At 39.3% G+C, this 21,683-nt stretch overlaps 1 protein-coding gene across 8 annotated transcripts in view; it reads right to left on the bottom strand.

The window, feature by feature from the left end:
• The window catches only part of PPP1R12A (protein phosphatase 1 regulatory subunit 12A), a 126,134-nt gene that overhangs the window by 68,021 nt on the left and 36,430 nt on the right, over window positions 1–21,683 (bottom strand). For all 8 annotated transcript variants that reach the window (XM_065743250.1, XM_065743247.1, XM_065743245.1 and 5 more), the window contains exon 2: window positions 14,810–14,940. In XM_065743250.1, coding sequence (XP_065599322.1) covers window positions 14,810–14,940 — 131 coding nt within the window. The remainder of the gene's footprint in view (window positions 1–14,809; window positions 14,941–21,683) is intronic.

Here is a 21,683-nt window from a genome sequence, read left to right as displayed (position 1 = left end):
ACCATGGCAAGAGAGAAGCAGGGCAGAGAGGTGGATCCTGAGTGGATTTGGTTCCTTGCCTGCAGCCTGCATGAGTTTAGTGAAATTAAGTGCTCCCTGCCACCTCCTCAGACCATTGGATGGGTCCCTCTGACACCAAAATCTGAGGTGAGGGACCGTCCTAAAACATTTCTGCTATTTATCCATCTAAAAAAATACAAGCCATCTTCAGCCTTGCAGAGAAACGAGGCTTAATGTTAGCAAGGCACCTACCAACAATGGAGTTCAAATTAAATCCACGAAAGCTTCCAGTGAATGGTCATATGGAGCTAAACACAGCACAGTCACTGTGCTCAGGACAGCGGCTGCCATCCTATAGCTAATAGAAGGTAAAAACAAATCAAAAAGTTTCAAATCATTGGAATATATATTTTAATTGACTCCTTTTAAGACTACTTCCAGCACATAAAGTCTTGAAAAACGTGTAGAAGTACATGTCTGTAAATCATTTACATTCTTTCTCCAAAGACATTGGCATCAGGCCAAACAATCAGATGCTCAAGCCACATCCAACAGATTTAAGCTTTAAGATGTTATTTTTTAAGGACACTGAAGCTGTAACATTCGATCCTTTCAAGGACTTCTACTGGTTTGAGTGCCTGGGAAGATTTCTTTAAAGAATCAACACCAAAGAAGTTTCACTTCAAGTTAAAGTTCCTAAAAATATTAATATTAAATTAGAAGAAAGTGGAAATGCTAACTCGAACTCCCTAGCCCTTCTCAGAACTGTCTGGTTTGTTTTGTCAAATTTAGGGGAAAAAATAATACTTAAGGGCAAGGCAAGGTAAGCAGTGAGTTATATAGGCAGTACAATTCATCAAGGGATTAAATCACAGCTTGCATATAATTCTTACATTCTTAAGGTGCACTTCTCAACGTAACTGCTTAAAGTAACAGATTAAAGGAAAAGAAAACACAACTTTAAATAATCCAAAGCTGAAGCTAATACCCAACGTGACTCAGAGGTCTCCTGAAGAATGGCGAGTCCTTGCCCACAGACGTGATAGGTGTGTGGCTCTGCACAGTGGTCCCTGTGCTACTCTGAGCACCAACTTTAAGGTAACTCCTCTCCTCCCACCTCTTATAAAGTGGGATATTCCTGCAAGTTGTCTCTTGTCCTGAGTCTACCAACAAATGCTCTAAAGTAGAAAATGCAGCTCCAAGAGAAATACTGTAAGCAAAATGATACAAATTTCACTGGGATGAGAATTATCTGCTCTGAGTAATTTCAAGGCTGATGTAGTGAGAAAATCAAATGGCTTGAGAAACAAGTGAAACTAGCAGGAAGCCTTAATCAGGAGCTGAGCAAAATGCCATCTGATGCCAGCAGGTCACGGCTGCTCGAAACCTTCTGTCTCTGAACAAGCATTGTGTAGAGGCTGACATAAGAAAGGCTCCTCCAATGTAACTTAAACTACAATTGAATCATCAGGCCTTTTTACTGTTATTTCTCTTTGAAAATCTTAGCAGATTCTCTCATCTTTCTCATCTGGAAAGAAAAAGCTGCAACAGAAACATTCACCCTAAAAACAGCTAGCAGCATCACAAAACTCTGGGGGAAAATAAGGCCAGCTAGGATTATTTGGCAAAACTTGCTAATTATTGCTCCTGAAGTACATGCGTGAAGATTTGCAGCTGGTTGATATCCACCAGAGATCTCAGGTGAATTTATGATTTCTTCTTGAAATTGTCAAGAGTAGAGAATTTCCTATAGCAAGAAATGTTTGGGTTTTTTTAATGATTATGAAATCATTGCTGGGAAACAACTGAGCAAATGACTTAAAGCAAACTGGAAGTGATGATTTTTTTCAATTTTCACTAGTCTAATCCAAATTTCAAAGTATGTTTTCTATAAACTAAGGAGCAATTTAGAAATATTTTATTCCCTCCAATATGCAGGAGCAAATACAGCTTGTTCTCATTCTCCCTCTCAAATCTGCTGTGAAACCTTCTTCAACAGACACACATCCACTTCAGAATCATCAAATACCCCCAGACTGATCCAAGCAGTATGTCACACTGACTAGAAAAAAAAAATGCCCCCAGGCAAGCAGCCCTTCTGTTGCTTCTGAATAACATATATGAATGAGAAATATATGTTTTTATGAAGAGTATTTATGAACGCTATGAAAAGTAACAAAACAACATTGAGCTGGCTGTCCCTAGCCTACAGTGTAACTTGCACACCCCAAGGAAGCAAAGCCACTGAAAAAATCACATCTGTTTTCCTTTTTAGTATGCAGGAACATGGAAGAAACAGCTCAGATAACTGTATCTGGTTAGTCGTAAGTCCTCCTGAGTTCCAACAATCCTATGAAAAAAGACAGCAAACGCTCCAGAGGTATTTGTACGTAGGCAGATATCTAAACATTAACAGTGCAAAGATGAAACACTAAAAATTCCTACTTGCAGCATGTGAAAAGGAACAAAGCCTACATATTTTACTGTACCCATACAGAGGAAAAGACACATGAGGGGTGGCAGAGCAATATTTAGGTGAAAGTAAACAGTGACGGAGGGGAGGAAAGTGGGAAATGTGAAGAAGCTATATAGGGAAACATCATGCTAGAACATAATCCCACCCCTGCCCACCCCCCCCTCCCCCTCAAAGAAAGGCAGCCTGGTAGTGCCAGGATAAATACAGTGCAAAAACTCCATCAGGAAATAAATTAATGGAAACAAAAATACTTTTCAAGTGCGCATCAAATGTTAATTTCATTACACATTTCATTTGAAAAACTAAGCAACACTTTTTCTGCTGACTAGTGAATGCATAACAATTATTCAAGCTCAAGAATATGAGATTTTGTAGGAATTACTTTCAAAACTAACACAGTTGTTTAAATAGAAGAAAAAAAAGATTTCATTTAATCAAATTTTAAGCTATCAGATCAACATGTTTTGAAGTTCACTGTTCTCAAAGAATACTAGAAATAAAGAAGTGACTCACTGCAACATCTGACAATAAAAACAGTTTTTCAACCACGGATGATAACTGTTTTTTTGTGTTGTTTTGGTTTTTTTTTAATATAAAACTGAATATCTCTTTTGCATCTTATAGTGCAAAAACAGTTAAGTTTGAAAAATGTCCTGTTACACCTATTGGGTCCGGTCCTGTTCAACATCTTCATCAATGACCTTGATGAGATAGAGTTCATCCTCAGCAAGTTTGCTGATGATACAAAACAGGAAGGAATGGCTGAGATGCTGGAAGGCTGTGCTGCCATTCAGTGAGACCTGGACAGGCTGGAGAGTTGGGCAGAAAGGAAACAGATGAGGTTTAACAAGAGCAAGTGTAGAGTCTTGCACCTAGGGAGGAATAACCGCATGCACTGGTACAGGTTGGGGGATGAGCTGCTGGAGAGGAGCTCTGAGGAGAGGGACCTGGGTGTCCTGGTGGATGACAGGCTGGCCATGAGCCAGCAGTGTGCCCTCGTGGCCAAGAAGGCCAATGGCATCTGGGGGTGCATTAAAAAGAGCCAGCAGGTCAAGGGAGGTGATCCTCCTCCTCTACTATGCCCTGGTGAGGACTCACCTGGAGTACTGTGTCCAGCTCTGGGCTCCCTGGTACAAAAAAGACAGCTAATTCCTTGATAGAGTCAAGAGGAGGGCCACAAAGATGATAAAGGGCGTGGAACACCTCCCTTATGAGGAAAGGCTGAGAGATTTGGGTCTGTTCAGCCTTGAGAAAAGAAGACTCAGAGGGGATCTGATCTATGTCTATAAATATCTAAGGAGTGGGAGGCAAAAGGTCAAGGTTGGACTCTTCTCAGCAGTGTGTGGTGGTAGGACAAGAGGAAATAGCCACAGACTGATGCACAGGAAGTTCACACAAATGTGCATGGGAACTCCTTCCCAGTGCAGTGACGGAGCAGTGGCACAGCTGCACAGAGAGGTGGTGGAGTCTCCTTCTCTGGAGACATTCCAGACCCGCCTGGACGCCTACCTGTGCAACCTGGGCTAGGGAGCTGCTTTGGCAGGGGGTTGGACTCCATGATCTCTGGAGGTCCCTTCCAACCCCTACAATTCTACATTACAATGTAGTACACCTTTAAGTACAGTAACTGTACTTCATGATGGTCACAGTGCCCAGGATGCTTTCCAGTAGCAAATCTTCTAGCATTTATGTTTTAAGGCAGCGCCATAAAGATGAATACTTGGGCTGAGTTACACTGGTCGAAAAGAAGAGCTAACAACAGCTTTGAGGCAGAAGAGGAGCCAGAAGGGAAATCACACTGCTGCTCACCCTCCTCAGCTGATGGCTCACCAACAAGAGGTGATGGCACAGCCAGATCATTGTCCCTCGTGCCTTTTGCCAAGGGTAGCATTGCTGCAAGTCACAGTTTGTGATGCTACTGGAGACCGATGTTTTTCTACTACAGTGGAAGTTATGAGTAAGGACTTAAGATGAGAAATGTATTTTCCTGTAACAGTGATATGTTTGCATTTATATCAGAAAAGTTGAAACCAAGACCAATTCTGAAAAACCCTTGTACTGTATTTAAACATACATTAGCAAAGATATAATCACTACACCATAGAATTTATCATGTTAGTAATTATATTACACAATAACGTAGTGACCAAATCTTGGTATAAAAAAAATACTATCATAGTGCAGCTTTTAGCATCAAGCAGCAGCACTGAACTCAGTCCAGCCCCTCTCTAGGAACTGTCCATGTGCAGTGTGCAGCAGCTGTTCACCTGCTCAGTCCACTTCAAACTTCCCCCAAAGGAATTCTTATTCTTCATTCAAATATTTGATGAGCAGTACCATCATATGGAATTAGAAGGTGCCAATAATTCTTGTTTTTATACCCTTACCTTGTCATACCTGCTTTGTATAAACAAAATTTCATTTTTGATCTCTGTATCTGAATTGGATCCAAGTACCTCGATCTCAGTGTGCAGCAGCCCCACATCTCTACAGACAACACACTATATCTATGAGGATTTAAAAATAGTTCCAGTTGCTTTAATCCTGCATCAGTAAGGGATAAGAAGACTGGAAACATGCACACAGATCACAATCACTTGCGCTGAAATGACGCAGCTGAGAACATCCAGCAAAAGAGGCAACTTTAAGAAAGGATAAGAAGGTGCATAAATGGCTTTAATGCTGTTAGAAAACTTACTGCATGCTGCAGAAGACGATCGAGCTCAAAATAAACGCATTTATGTAAAAGCTTAAAGAAAACAAAAACTGAAGTACAAAGAAGTGACAACCTACACCACACCCATGTTTTCCCCTAGAAAACAGCACTTGAAACCAATACTCCTACATATTTATCACTCAGCTGCTCACATCTAATTAACTTCAGAATTCATAGGTAAGATAACTACTATTAATTGTTCTTGGGATACCAATAAAACCTGTGCTCTGGGATAAACAACTAAGATTTTTCCTATGCATATCACATCTTACAGCAGGACTTTTTTCTTAACATGATTTGCGCTTTTGAATTCTTTTCCAACCAAAAAATTGGGGCACTTTGAGCTTTACACTAGGCATCTGTCCCTTGATTTTTCATTAGACCCAACAAACTTGACCCTTCTACTTGATCATGTAGCCTTGCAGAAGATATCTCTAAACTTAAAAATCTGTTAGATTTACTTTTCTAAGAACAGAAGTGTAATATAATTACAAATACTTAGTCACAAGTGGAAATGCACACTGTAATCCTGTCTGAAGAAGGTAGCTATAGAGCACAGTTTTTGTGCATCCTAGAGTGGACCACCTCCCCTAGAAGCCCTCTGTTGATGAATAGGTCTCACATCAGTCAGGCTGTATAATTTTTCTTCTAACCTATCAACCATATCTCAATGAGCATTTCTGTCAGATGGTTTTATATCCAAATGCCAGATCACTACTCAGCAGTAAAGATTAAGCTCTTCCACGTAATGATATGATTTTAAAGAGTAGATTTCACCATCAACCTAAACAACTCAATTCATGTTTCATTACTCCTAGGAGAGGTACAAACATGCACAAAAACATATTGAAAACAGTACACTATATATCTTCATAACAGAAAAAGCCAACTGATACTAACTCAATGATCTTAACGTTTCGCTGTTGTTTTCTCTAATGGAATTTAGCCTTACCTTTGGTAAAGGTCTCATATGAGTTTCAGAGGAGAAACTTCTATGTTCCTGACAAACACTACAGTTGGAGGAAAAAAAAAAGAGAATACCACACAGGCCTGTTTTCTGTCTCATCCCCTGCTGACCAATGAATTCCACAATATCCTTTATTTTCTTTTTTGCCAAAATGTTCTTTCAGAAAGAAACTAGGCAGCAAATAGAAGAACATTAGCTGAAACAATCCTTCAAAGCCTGCAGTGATCTTTTCACAGCTCTCAGACAAATATTCCATCTTTACCAGTGTCAAGTTTTAAGAAGACAGTCATTCTTCTAGAAAGCTGTTATTCTGTGGCTGGAATAATTTTCTTTCCCTGCTTTTATTTTGCCACCTGATTAGTTTTGCAATATATCTTTCTGAAGTCCTATTCTCATTTCCTGATTAGGTCGTGTTCATCTTTGATCCTTTTTCATTTTCATCTCAGAATCACAGAATGGTTTGGGTTGGAAGGGGCGTTAAATGACAATTCAGTTCCAATCCCCTGCTGTGAAGAGGGGCACCTTCTGGTACATCAAGTTACTTAAAAGCCCTCCAACCAGGCCTCGAATGCCAAGGATGGGGCAACCAAAGGTTCTCTAGGCAGCCTGCTCGTGCATCACTGCCTTCACAGTGAAGAAATTTTTCTTATAATGTAAGCCTCTTATAGTTTAAAGATTTTGCCCCCTGCCCTATCACTATACCCTCTGATGAAGAGTCCCTCCACAGCTTTCCTGTAGGCCTCCTTTAGGTACTCAAAAGCTGCAATGAGGTCTCCCCCAGAGCCTTTCCTTCTCCAGACTGAGTAAACCAAACTCAGTTTGTCATCACTGGAGAGATGCTCCAGCCCTCTAATCATCCTCATGGCCTCCTCTGGACCCACTCCAACAGCTGTATGCTGTTCTTATGCTGGAGACCCTAGAGCCAAGCTCATTTTTGTATATAGGGTGTCACTAGAGTAGAAAAAAGGGGGAGAATCCCACCCCTCACCCATTTTATGCAGCCCAGGATATGGCTGTCTTTCTGCAGTCTATCTGTCTGCAGGCACATCTTGCCAGCTCATGTTCAGCTTTATGTCTAACAATAACTTCAAGTCCTTCTCCACATGGCTGTTCTCTAACCATGCATTGCCCAGGCTGTATTCATCCTTGGGATTACCCTGATGTAGGTGCAGGACCTTTCACTTGGTTGTGAACTCCATGAAGTTCGCAAAGACCCACCACTCAAGCCCGTCAAGGTCGCTCTGGATGGCATTCCTTCCCTCAAATATGTTGTGCACGACAGCCAGCCTGGTGTCATCCACAAACCTGCCAAGGGTACACTTAATTCCACTGTCCATATCATTGACTAAGGTGTTAAACAGTGCTGTTCCTGATACAGACCTCTAAGGGACATATCTTTGAGCTCTGCTCTTCCAGTTAGCCTTGTGTTGTTCCAAGTAACATCTTGTATCTTGAAGATACCTTTCATTTACCTTGTGGCACCTCTATCACTCCAAACTCCCCATCAGATTACACAATTTGCACGTGGCTTATATCAGAACACCAGCTTCAACTTGGCTCTCACAGATAAAAACTTCTGATCCAGAAGCTCACTTCTGACTGTATCATTAGTAACTTCATATTTCATGCTAATTAAATCTGTAACTAAGAATCTTAAGGAGATGGGAGCTATCCCCAAACTTTTTATCAGTCTATTCTGCCTAAATAATCTTGTTCCTCTAGGATTATAATTGATTATATTAAAAACATTTTCTATTAATAACATTCCAGTAATACCAGCAGATGATCAAGCTAACAAACAGAGAAAAATAGATTAGAAACTGCTTTGAAAGCTATGTTGTGGCACCACCATTCTCAGCTACTGCAGAAGAACATTCAGCAGTACCAGCTGGCTCAGGGTCATGATGTGGGGGAACAAGGAGACTCCAGCTCAGCACAGTCAGCCTTCCACAGGCAGGTTTCTGCTCAGAGGTGTCAAAAAGGCAGCACAGACTTTTTTTTCAAATGCCCATGTATCTGTGCCAACTCCTGTTGGCAAGCCAGATCAGCTCACTGATCCAAAAGAGAATAAACCTTCCAAAACCCCTGAAGGCTACTCTGATACCAATGGCTACCATGCTGCTGTGTGATTGTTAGCTACTGATAGAGGGGGAGTAAGAGTCAGGAGCCTGCAGAGGAAGGGAGAATGCAAAAAGAAAAAGGAATGACTGCCTATTTCTGCAGCAGTCTCAAGCTAGATCACATTAAGCATATGGTGAAAATGTCTTCAATTCCCTTCGTTATGTTGCTCAATGAGCACTGCAATCATCCCTGTAACAGAGGCAAAAATCCCTATCATCCAGCATGTGCTTTTGAGGCAGCTGAACTTCAAGTAAAATGCCTAGATCTGAATATCTATGTATTCAACTGCTGGTTTGCAGGACTGCCTCTCACTCCCCTGTACACAGGACAACAATCACATGTGTAGTCTTAATGGGGTGTTACTAAAATAGAGAGATCTTGGGACAATGGCTTCCTGAGGTCTCAGCAAACCAGTTTGGCTGGGCTCACTTACAGGTGGCTGGAGCCCACAGACACCGATAGGCGCCAACAGCAAGACAGTGGCTACTCAAAGAAAGCCTTTTAAAGTGAGCCTACACACTGGGGGAAGGAGGTGAAACAACTTCTGACTCTTTCATATTCTTCAGATTATTCAGGCAGTCAAAACCATACGTATTATTCAAAATATGAGCAAAACAATTGTGTTCATGTTCTGCTTTTCCTTCCCACCCCATGCTTATAATTCCTAACAAGGGATCAGTGTTTTTGCAGACAATTTAGTACCTGAGGAGGTGCACAACACAATCACATTGTTAGGAAAGGGTATGTTAAGCCACCAATGAGTCTTGGAAGGAAGAAGTGGAACTTTTAGCTGTTAAACACTGTGATCAAGTTCTAACTGAATATTACGAAGGATGCACTGAAAGTAATGCTTCCTATTTTATTACACTGGTTCATGATGTCAGAGGTAGATCCTGGTAGAATGGCAGAAGAGACTGAACCTTCCCACCAATATTCTGTTACATTTTGTTGCTGTGTGACAGACGGCAGCAGAGGAGCAATATGACAAAATGGTGGCTGACATGGAAGTGTGTATGAAGAAAAGGTGTATCGTTCAGTTTCTTGATGTGGAAAAAATGGCATCCACTGGCATTCATCAATGCTCGCTGAAAGTTTCTGGAGATCCATCATCGGATGTGAGCACAGTGAGCTGGTGGGTGGTGCCTTTCAGCAGTAGCAACAGCAAGATGAAAGACAAGCCATGTTCCAGATGGCTGACACACCACAAAATGAAGCGTGTCTCTGGCAGCTAACCCACGACAATTGGTGGATTACGACCAGAGAACTGCAAACAGAGTTGAATATTGGCTTCAATGCATTGGAAGTAACAGTGGCAGTGCTGGAATACAATGAAGTTTGTGCCAGATGTTTTCCACAAATGTGGACACATGGACAGAAACAACACCATATGTGACTTTATCAGAACCTAATGAACAAATGTAAAGCTGAAGATGACTGCATCATCACCAGCGTCAAGTTGCAGTGTCAGCACTACAAGCTGGAGTCAAAAGAGCAGTCCAGGGCAACAGGTGAATTCCCAATCAAATAAAAAGTTCATGACACAGTCCTCAGCAGGTAAAGTGATGTGCACTGTCTGTTTGTGTAGGGAAGGGGTGATCCTTCTGCATTTCCTGGAATCATGACTGCTACACTGCAGTGCTGCCTAAAATGAAAGCTCGAATTCCCAGCATCAGTCCAGAGAAGAAAATCTTTCTCTTGCAACACAGCAACTCCAGGCCCTGTATCAGTTTGGAAAACATGGAACACACTACCAATCTTTGCTAGACTGTCCTACCACAACTACCGTATATTCCTGTTTTGGCACCTTCTGACTTTCATCTGTTCAAGCCAATGAAAGGTGGACTGCACGGGCAACATTTTCCTGGCAACAGTGCTGTCACAGCAGCTGTTAAATACTGGGTCACCTCTGCTGGTGCAGAATTTTATAAGCACAGCATGCGGGTTCTAATTCATCACTGGAGAAAATGCAAAGCTAATAGTGGTGACAAAGTTGAAAAATAGTGTTTAATAGCTGAGCATTTGCTCTATCAAATAGCATTATTACACTCCTTATTGTAGTTTCTATGGAAATAAATAGGAAGAATTACTTTCTGAGTGACTTATGTAGAAACATCATAGCTGTGATGGCCTTGGAAGCAAAAAAATAAATAAATAAAACTACAGGTCCATTTCTGGATTGGACTCCATCTACAATGCAAAGGCATGAATCACCTATAGCTCCGTTAATTAGATTTCATTCATACATCCGTTTTGCAGAGCCTAGAAGAAAATGATATCTGATCGGTTGATCTCTGTAAGGTGCTGGAAAGTATCTACATCAACTTCAGAGTGCCACGGATTGGCACTTTGGAAAGAATTGGCAGAATTTTGGAAATAGCTATTAGCAAGCACAAATTCTGAATGATTAAGGAAGCATGGCTATTAAGCACAGGCAGATAGTCACACCTGTCAATTTCACCAAAGGCCAATGGAAATGCATAGCCACTGCTTGTCGTTGATAGGGAACTCACTTAATCATAGATTTTAAGAAAGACTGTGGCCATTCTGCTCATTTCAAAATGGCAAATTTGAGTTTTAGTGTTTAAAGAAAAAAAAAATCAGGGACTACAGATAAATACAGATGAAAATTAAATACAAACTGAAAGAAGGTTACTGTCAAACGAATTCAGTAGAAAAATTCTACCATTATCTTGAGAAACATCTCCCTTCCCCTCTTTTTTTTTTTTTTTTTTTTGTGGACAAAAGCAAAATTGTCAGATGTATAATTAATTCAATTTAATTATTATTATTATTTTTAATAAAAAAAGCTTTTTGTACATTTTCTGGAAGATAAACGTTCTTCTATTCTGGTGAAAATGAAAAGACATTCATATGTAAGTAGCAAAACTATACTGTAGCCTACAAATGCTCACAAGCAAACTAAAAACTCAACTACATGCTCACAGCTAGACATGGTAAACAACTCACCTGAAAGAACATTTTAACATATACCTTTTCAACAAGAGAGAAATATATGTTGTTCTACATGTATTTCATATTAATCTGGTACAATATAAAGTGGTATAAAGAAAAGGTACTTTAAAATTCTGTTTCTTAAATACCACTTTGCACTATTTCCTGATACACCAGTATGTTTGTTCTTGTCTTTTGCATTCTGAAGAGTACTTTGTTTATATACTTAGTACTAAATAATAATAAAGCACTCCCAGCATCTGCAGATCTCCAAAACAAAAAAAGGAGCTGCTGCCTCCCATGGCATGGTCCTTGCTTTCACAGAAAATCCCTCCATCTGCAACCAGTTGACACTCTGTACTACAATAAACTACATTCTTGCTGCATTTCACATGAAGTGTACTTGTACAACTTTTCTTACACTAGAAGACACATTTTTAAAGGAGATTGGAAGTACATTCAAGAGAAGAGGACCATTCCAAAGGAGCTGCAGATTGAAATGGGATAGAAGATGCTGCTGGAAGATGTTACAGAACTGGCAAGTGCACTGCAAGATGACGGACTGGGAATACACCTGCAGTGAGCAGCCCACTGCCAAGACAGAAGCACATGCACATTAATACACAGAGAGAGAGATGAACAGGTGATCTGTGAAAGCACAGAGAGACAGCAATGTTCCTACACTTATCAAACAGGCACACGATTCCCTATTAACCAGGGAATGAGTCTCTGTCATTTCCATTTATGGTATGGAATAGGAAATGGTTGTTAGTAGTTAATGGATGGAATATTTAGAAATAACATCTGAACTGTAAGATGACAGTGTACTGATTCAATTATAAAGCATTATGAACAGAAATCTTTATCACTCAGTAAGACTGTACGTTTTACATCCCAGTATAATTCTATGGAGGTCAAACAAGCACCAGAAGCAGCTTATGATTAACATTTAATGACTGACTTTTTATTCTTCCTGAAAGCAGAATGAAGGTTTCACATCCTATTAACAGGTCTGCCAACTCCAGCACAACACGTCGTGGTTAGATTTCATAGAAAAGCCCAGGTTAGTGATCATGCTCAAGTGTCATGCATCATCAACAGAACTACTGCTTCCTTTCCTCCACTTTTCCTCCTGCTCTTTTAAATCTAAAAAGTGAAGTACACAAATGCACAAGGAATATTAAGGTTGCAAGCATGTACGTATTCAATGTACAGACGCATACTGAGAAGGTCCCAATATCACACTGTAAACACATAAATGCCCTTGCTAGTAGAAAAGATGCCAATTTTCAAACTCCATGTCTTACACAGGATTTTTGACTCTGAGAAATGAAATCTTGAAAAAATAAAGTATGCTATATAGTGCTAAATTTTTCTTATGAGCATTGTAAACAAGATCAATACATTAATTAAATCAGTATTGGAGGATTTTACAAATTATGCTGTTCTAAGAGAAAAATTACAGCCTGAAGGAAGCCCTAAGAGCACCTGAGGAGGCAGCAGAGAAAGCTAAAGCAGACTGCCAAGTCCCCAGTTTGACAGGGTATACAAAACTGTGCATGATTTAAGTTCTATAGAAGGAAAAGAAAGGAAAGCACAACTCAGACTCTCCTTGGTTCTTTACTAATGAAGCTGGAAACACCAGAACACACTCCCTGATGTTTTTTTACCTTCTAAAAACATAGGAAATGAGCAGAAATTGCTGTCAGTCCACATCATAAGGGACAGAAAGATGTCAAGCTGCATTTTTTTCTTCAGAATTTTAAATATAATCAATATACTTTCTCCAAAGATCCAATCTATACAAAGAGCTCCTTTTCTTGAACAGGAAAATACGCCACTAAAAGTGATACATATTGGGGTCAACCACAGACACACAATTTTGTGCTTTCCAAGAAAGATATATTCTTACTCAAGCATATGCTGAATCTATTGTGTACCAAAGGCCAACTAAAATGGCTGGTAATGTCTTATATAATCTTTCCCCCTTCCCCACATTTGGTCTGAGCTGCAAATTCTGTTGTCAATTTTGTAAATTATTTGAAGCTGAGCTCACTCTTGCAGAGGCAGTCAGAAGGGAATCTAAACTCTCTGGGCCTTACCAGATCTAAACTCTGCTCCATTTAGGTCAGGTTACCTCTCTCTCTCTCTCTCTGATGTATGCGGGAAACAGTTTCGAGAGCTTATCTTTAAAACTCCTTGAACCTTAAAAACACTGATCTTCCAGGAACTTAGATGTACACATCCTGAAGGATTCTACTCCAATAATCTCACTTCTTTAAAGGATGTCAGCTGTGTCTAACCTAGGTTGCAATGCCAAATCGAGAAACATTTACTCAACTTTTTCCTATTATGGAGAAAAGCAGGTGGTTTACCTCTACTATACTGAAGAATGGCATCTACTATCTCAGTTTGTAGGGAAATTCTTGTCATAGTATGGCCAACAAGTCAACACTTCCAACATGCATGCAAGAGAGATTACAGCATCAAACACCAGCTTAGCGTAGAAAGGCAGATTACAGAAGTCAGCAGTCAGAGTGTCCCAGTTACATGAACTACACACAAAGCACTTCAATCTCTAAAAAAAAAAAAAAAAAAAAAAAAATATTTCCCAGGGAAAATGACAAAGAAAAGAATCTCCAGAATTCTTCTTCTCCCTTAAAATTCAAACAACCAAATCTCTCACACTCGATGGACAGAAAACAAATAAACCATTTCCTAAACTTATATTGTAATCAGTGCATCAGCATAACTGCATGATAAATTACTACCTTACATTTTACCCGAGTCTTAACACTGGATCAAACATCACACAGAGTTTAGCCAAATTAGTGAAGGCTGCGTATACCCAAAGGGTATTTGAAAAACACTGCCACTCTCTTTACTGCTAGAACAGCAGTAAAGAACAACATACGCCCCACATTTTCTCAGCTCAGTCATTGCTTCAGGTAAAGAAATACAACCTCCAGAAATAATTGATTTTAACGCATCTTCAATGGCCCTCTACAGGCTTAGAAAATAACATCAAAACCTCTCCTGGACTTCACTGCCAAGCAAGCTTTAACTAATGCTGCAACAGGCATCTAATGTCAATGGTAAGATTTTGTTCTACAGTCAAAATACTTAGCAGAAGTCATCAGCTCATACCACACCTGAAAAACAAAAGCTTCAAGACTGGAAATGCAATTGCAAAATCAATCTCCTACACACAGACTGATCCTGGGGTGATGTTTCAAGCTACAAACAGAACATAAATCAGAACATTCTCCCCATGTCTCCCCCCATAGCAACAATAGAAAATAATTTTTCAAAATCACCTGACAGTCACAAACAGTCTTAAATGTGTACATCTTATTGCTACAGAAGACACAATTTAAGAAAACTTTGAAGGGAAAGTACAATGCACAATGAGCTATATGCCCAGTACACCTCATAACTAAAATGCAATAAAAAGTATTCTCTCTGCGTGTCCCAGAGGCAACTAAAAAGACCGTTTGTGAATGCCATCTACTTCTGGTACCCCTTCAACAACATCAGCAAAATGCATGTATTTGAAATATAGAGGAAAAAGCCTTACTCTGCTATATCAAGATATCCACAGGAAGCAGCTGCATGTAGAGGTATCCAGCCTTCATTATCTGGTTGATTAATATTTGCTCCATTTTCCACCAGAAATTTCACCATATCTACGTTATCATCTATACAAGCCTATAAGGAAAGAAAGATGTAAGAAATAAGTTCACATTAGAGTTGTTCTACAATACTGTGCATCTTTAAGAAACATCTTCAGAAAAAAAAAATAATTGTTTTCAGGCATGGCATGAAGCAAGGTTTATCTGTTGGGATTTGACTGCAATACTGGAAGAACTGGAGACAAAAGCACTAGTTAGAAATTTGTCAGTAACACATACAACAATTCAAACAGACTAACAAAACCAATAAACACAATTTCCTCAGGTAAATTGGTTCTATTTTTCTGAGAAGCCATTTAGAGCCACCAGTATAGACTGCTTGTCCTGTAGAAAGTAGTTCCCTTAGCAAAGCTGCTGGGCTCCAGCTCCATCCTAGGTCCAGCTTAGTCAAGAGAATTATATTCAATTGCCAATAGTCTCACTGCACCATGAAGTAGAGCTGTTGTAAACAAGAGAGGGGGAGCCGTTCTGAAAACAATGCTGTAACGTGGTTTTAATTGTAACACAGTTCAGACTAAGGAGTGTGGAGGGGGACGCTAGGTTGCATTTCCAGTAGTACCCTGGTGTTTCCTACCACATCATGCTCTACATCACCATATGTCTTTTGACAGTCTTTTAATCACTTTCCTTTATAAACTTGGGTATCAGTTCATGCAAAGATACTACCTTTTGTGCACATGCTATACCTTCAAACCACATATTTTCATTACCAAACAAGCAGTGCTGCAGACGCAGAACTACTGGCACTCTCCAGATCCCCATCTTTACTGGCTCCTATTTTGCCTTTCTTCTCTGTGTTTGAGTATTTTTCTCACAGGGTGCTCAGTGCGTTTTCTTGCCAACTTCCATACTGCTGCCCTTAAAAGGGCAGAGTAACACAGACAAAAGTCCCTCTGCACTTCAGGACAGCAAGGACTCAAAACAGACTCCACAAGACTGGTATTAATTTTTTTAGCTTAATAAATCAACAGTACTACAAAACCAAAAGGCTGAAATGAGAACTGCTATTGCCAGGCTCCCAGATCCCTCTAGAGAATTATTCATCGAATAAAAACGCAATTAAGGTACGATTTTTACATTTTATCATACATCTACAGCAATCAGCACTGAAAATTATGTTTTCCTTTACTACTGTATAAGCCACAGATTTCCTTATTTAAGGAACTGTGCTTTCCAAGATGAATGCAGAATTCCCTCACACTGTAGGGCTGAGGCAGCAGTTACAATATATGGGCAACACACTGCTGTCCTGTTTAACCAGACAAACAAAAACAGCAAGAAACGATCCCCCTTTGACCCCATTTGCTTCAGTAAGGTATGAACTTTAAGCTTCACTGAGAATGCAATGAAGAACCACTTTAACAACAAGTCACCTGGGCTTCTTCATCCATAACCTTTCATCTGGACTGCAACTAGGCAGCAACAGACTGCATCATTTGTTCCTCGATGGAAAGCAAAGATATGCTCTTAAAATAATAACTTTCATAAACCTAAGTTCCTCCCTGCCTTTTCAGGTGTTCTTGAAATGTGCCTTCTTAAAGGATTTTTTAAATTACCTTTTTAGTAATTTCCATCCCTATAATCAGGAATTCTTTTAATAATTGACTTATCAGCATACTACAACAATAAAGACTACCAATTCCTCAGTGATGTTGCCTTCAGTTTCTTCTAGTTATCATCAGCATACAACGCTCGTATGGTATTAAAAGCTTTTCAATTAAATAATGACCTTTCTTTGCAAGTCATTTTGTTACTTGAAAGGAAAGGAACTAAACATAATACATCACAACAGCTCAGGAAGAAAAGCACTGCAGGAAACACATCTGTTCACACTTCACACATGTATTACATCTAGTTTTCCTAGCAAAAATGCAATTAGCCTGACCACAGATATCCTGTGTATATCACATTATTCACCGATTTATCATATTCAAAATAAAGTCATATCAGAAGAACTCACAACTTCTTGAGCGCTTTTAAATTCAGATCTTCCAATATTACATTTCAGTATGCTAGTCATGTGTACTGCAATCCTCCAAAATGCATAACGTGAATAAAGGATATTAAACTTGATCGGCACCATTAAAAAAAGCCAGACCATCTGTTAGTGTCACAAACTATCAAAGAACAAACTTTGCCCCTTTTTCAATTATACGTAAGAAAAACTGGCAAGACCTACTCATAAAAATACTGTTGCTAAGTGAATCAAAAGCTTACATATGCAGCACATTAAAAGACATATGACTAAGTGGCTAAAAATATTTGACCAAATTTGGGCAGTTTATTGTGCCATATATGGCAAGAATCAGGGGAGCTCAAATGGACTTCAAACGTATTACCGCAGATTGCACATTCATGACAGGCGAAGATAAACAGCCTTCAAGACTATATATATTGGGATGAGAGAAGAACAACTATTAAGATAATAAAGGAATTTACTTGTATATGCAAATGGCAAAGTACTAGCATTGCTGGAGATCACATTTACGATGTTTAAATAATGTTTCCCATAACTTATTATCCAATCTGTTGTAACAGTGTTAGTACGGGACAACAGGAGCCACAGAAGCTGACGCTGATAGAGTGGAAGGCAGCTGTCTAATTTAAAAATATATCACTTTTGAGTTTCTTCAAACAAAGATTACTTAAAACTAAATCTTATACCCATTTGTATAGGAATTTGTATAAGAAATTTGTATAGGAAACCCACTGCGGCCTCCAAGAAGGTTATTACCTAATTTAAAGTGAAGAAAAGCAAATGTAATTGATCTTACTGCTGAAGAACATGTGCCTAGTATGTCCTATTTACCTTAATCCCCAGAGATGTTTGATGGACTCCCTCTCACCCTCATCACTCAGCAAACGAAAGACAATTTTGACTTTCAGCAAGTACCTTAAGTCAGAATTTCAAGAAATAACGCTATTAAAGAAATTTTATCTCCTTGTTTTTCCATTTCAGCTCTGATTGTCATTGTATTATCTCCCTGGTCACTTCTAAGAGCAGTAATTATCAAGTGCCAGAAGTGCCTCTATTGTTAGAAAATGACATCTCAGCCCCAAAAGGAAAGCGTTTCAGAATTGCACGATAAACTTAAAGCAACAGGCTCAGAAAAGTATGCACTTCAACACCTCAGTAGGCCTTAATCTGGAAATCATTCAAAAGGAGAAAGCAACATACATGCAACATGCAAATAATAGGACTTCCACTGATAATGCAGTGAATTAAAAAGACAAACTCTCACAAGTACATCTGGCAGTCTTCTCACAGAGTACAGGCGCAGGCCCTCTTCTTCCATGACTGCCACAGTCCTTCCAGGATCCATTACCCTTCCTGGCTCTGTCTCTCCTTCAGGACCCTCAGTTCCAGCCCACAGATTCAGTTACGACTAAAGCCAACTCCCAGTGCCAGCCCAGCATCAGACCTTCAGAGCACACACACCAGGGTGGAGTGGGGATTTCCTCTCTACCACATCCACTCTATGCTGACCCTCAGCCCAGCTCCCACTCTCCTCTGATGTGGCAGAAAGGCAGCATTTCTGCATTTGCTGTCCTGTCAGATCTGATGGCAGTCAGCTTGCAGGCCCCAAACTCATTAACAGCTGGACAGTACAAACAAACAAATCTCACTTCCTTTAGTGACTGATTCAGAAACTAGGCTTATTAGTCACAAAGGAAGCAAAACAAAGCAAAGCTGATGATACAAAGCCTGCCTACCTTTTTTGATTAGAAGAGACGAAATTGCAAAGGAAATCTATTACGGCCCAGGAAATAAAGCTGCTTTCTCTTTCCACAACACCCTGCAGCCTGGACTGCACAGAGCGGCAAAGAGCAAACAAACCCAGGCAGGTCCAACCTGTCCTGGGAACAAGATGCCTACAAGAAACAAAATTACACTTTGTAAACTTTTCCCAGAAATACTTTCTGATCACTCAGTAAGGGGTAAGTCAGAGGCCAGCTGAACAGGCTAGATTTTAACTGTTTCAAAAGGACTTCACATCCCAGGGTCAGCTGCATACCATCAAGCTGGCCCTCTTTACAATCAGGTGTTCAGAGGTGAAGGCGATAGACTTAAGTGAGTGGGTAACCTTAAAAATAGATGGTTTCAAAAGAGATCTCTAGTGTGTCGAGTCCCTCAGTGAATATCCATCTTAGGAATCCTGTAAACATCGCTCCTCCCTCCGCCCCCCCCCCAAAAAAAAACAAAAACAAAACAAAACAAAAAACAAACAAGAAAAACAAGTCAATTATCTTTAAGAATTGACACAAATCTTGTAGAGAAAGAAAAACAGTTACACAGACTACTATCTCGCATACAAGAATTAAAGCTATGCAGTGTCTTACACCAAACTGCAATTTTACAGCCTTTACTCAATGAGATCTAATGAGGTAATAAAGTTTAGAAGTTCCATTTTTTACCAACACTGTCTTGAAAGAGGCTAGAACTTGCTTTTAGCTGTTACATTCCACAAACAGAGATATTTTGCCTCTAGTAAAATAAAAGAAACATTGTGTGTTTAATCTCTGTCACCACATTTCATTCGTCTTTATTTACGCTTAATACAGAAAGCGTTCAAAAATTAGGCATCATGGAATCATAGAATGACTTAGGTTGGAAGGGACCTGAGAAGATAACCTATTTCCAATCTCCTCTCTCCCATGGGCAGTGTTACTCAAGAAAACAGGGTAATATCAATGTACAAGACATCGAGGTATAAAACAAGCCAACCATTTTGAATTCCTGTGGAAGCACAGAAAACAGGAGAAGGGAGAAACCCCTCACATAGTGGCCTGTAGAACAGCTTATCCCTGCCCTTGATTCATCTAGTAAACCAAGTCCAGTAAGTCCACTGGATCTAGTTAGGTTGTTAACATCTTTGTTAATGTGCCTGAGAACTAAATTAAGGAAAAGCATCGCATCCACCAGCACAGCAGGTTAAAAGGAGTTTCCTGTTCTCTTCATCCCAATTGCTTGTTCCTGATTCCATTACATACAGCTAGGCTGACAAACTTCAGTGAACACGATCTAAACAGGATCAGAGAACCAATTACAAATTAAAATTATATAAAATAAAAAATTGACAGCAGTAAGCTATCATCTTTATTGAATTAAAACTGAATGATTTGCTTCTGATTACATTAAAATGCTGATTCTGATTACATTAAAATGCTTTTTGTACTCAAAATATGGCTTGTATTGAAATTCATCTTCATGCCCTAATTCAACTACCAGGATAATCAAATTTTGTTTTACTGTGAAATTTCACCCATTAGAAGCCATTTGCTAAAGATTCTTTTTTCAAACTGACTCTTTTCTAAATGTGCTACCTGAATTCCTACCGCTCTCACCGATATATTTTACCAGACATTTTAGCCTGCTTTCTTGTCCGCATGGATCTGCATGGAAAATGACAATATTCCCTGTCCTCCATCCCTCCGCAATGTCAACTGAAACAGGGCTGGAGGTTGCAGAGAAAAGAAACCCCTCCTTTTGACAAACAAGATGGTTGAAGAATGAGTCTTCTGAATTAATGGTGCCACAGTGAAACTTCAGTATGCACTGAACAGTGGTTTAACGAGCAGTAATACCACAGCCTCAGTCTGCAGTGAAGACGGAGATTTTTGCTTGGACAGAAGAAATTAAGGTTCACTAGTCACACTGTTTATAATTAATTGTTATTCACCACTCTTTGGAAAAAAAAAAAAAGAAAGAAGAAATTATCTTTTTTTTAATTTCAATAAGTCAGTAACTGTGAAGATGTAAGCAGAAATGTGGTGACAAGACCCGAAGCAAGTTTGAGTAACACTTTCCACTATTGTAGGTCATGTTTAATTTTTGCATTAATTAAGAAAGCAGCATAAACAAGTGAAGTGGCATTAAGGTGTATGAAATTAAACTGTTAAGACATAACTAACTTCCAAGCTACTGATTCAAGGTAACCTGGCAGTTATAGGCTCTGAAACAAAGGCAGAACACTCTTTTTTTGCACTTGTAACTGGTCTGTGGGACATGAATTCAACATTTTTATAGAAACCATAACATCTGAAAAGCCTATTAGTAATGACAATGATCAAACAGTATTTGGGAACACTTCGATGACAGAGGGTACTAAGAATCATCAGCAAATTTGGTCATAGAATACTTCTGATTCTTACACCGATCTGTGATTGAAGGAATCAGTATAGAAGCATGCATGTTACACTGATCACTATTATTTTCAAGACAATACATACCAGATAGAAAGGCTGCTGTTAATGTTCACAGAGATGGCAAGGAACAGGACAGACCTGGTGTTGTAACAGAACTTGAGGCACTACTCTAGTATTAAGGATGACAGGTGTTGCTCAATTACAAAACTAAGTATAATCTTTCCAGCATTCATTTAGCCAACCCACAAGTTATAGCTTATATTTTTTCAGTAAGCTGGGATAATACTGGGTATCTGCATACTGATAAAACATAATTTTAACAATTATTTTATTTTTAAAGTATATTTACTAGCAAAAAATGGAACAGCTTACAAGTATTCTTGATAAAACTAGTAATGTTAAGATTTTTGCAACACTAGCCTAACTTAGTTTAATTGTTGGTAAATACTGCGTGCATGATGCATCTGTTATTTTCAGTTAATAATGGCCTACTACTTTAAGCCCTGCATGGTTGATCCACACAAACTTGTTAAACTGATAGTTGCCAAATTAAATAACTGAAATGAAGAAATCATTTCATAACCATCTGAAGTTTTGGCAGTTTGAAATGCA

Source organism: Cyrtonyx montezumae, unplaced genomic scaffold, assembly GCF_038088225.1.
Source record: "Cyrtonyx montezumae isolate F1298 unplaced genomic scaffold, pur_monq_1.0 scaffold_3, whole genome shotgun sequence".
NCBI lineage: Eukaryota > Metazoa > Chordata > Aves > Galliformes > Odontophoridae > Cyrtonyx > Cyrtonyx montezumae.
The sequence above is the reverse complement of the archived record's forward strand: the minus strand, read 5'-3'. Positions and strand labels throughout refer to the sequence as shown.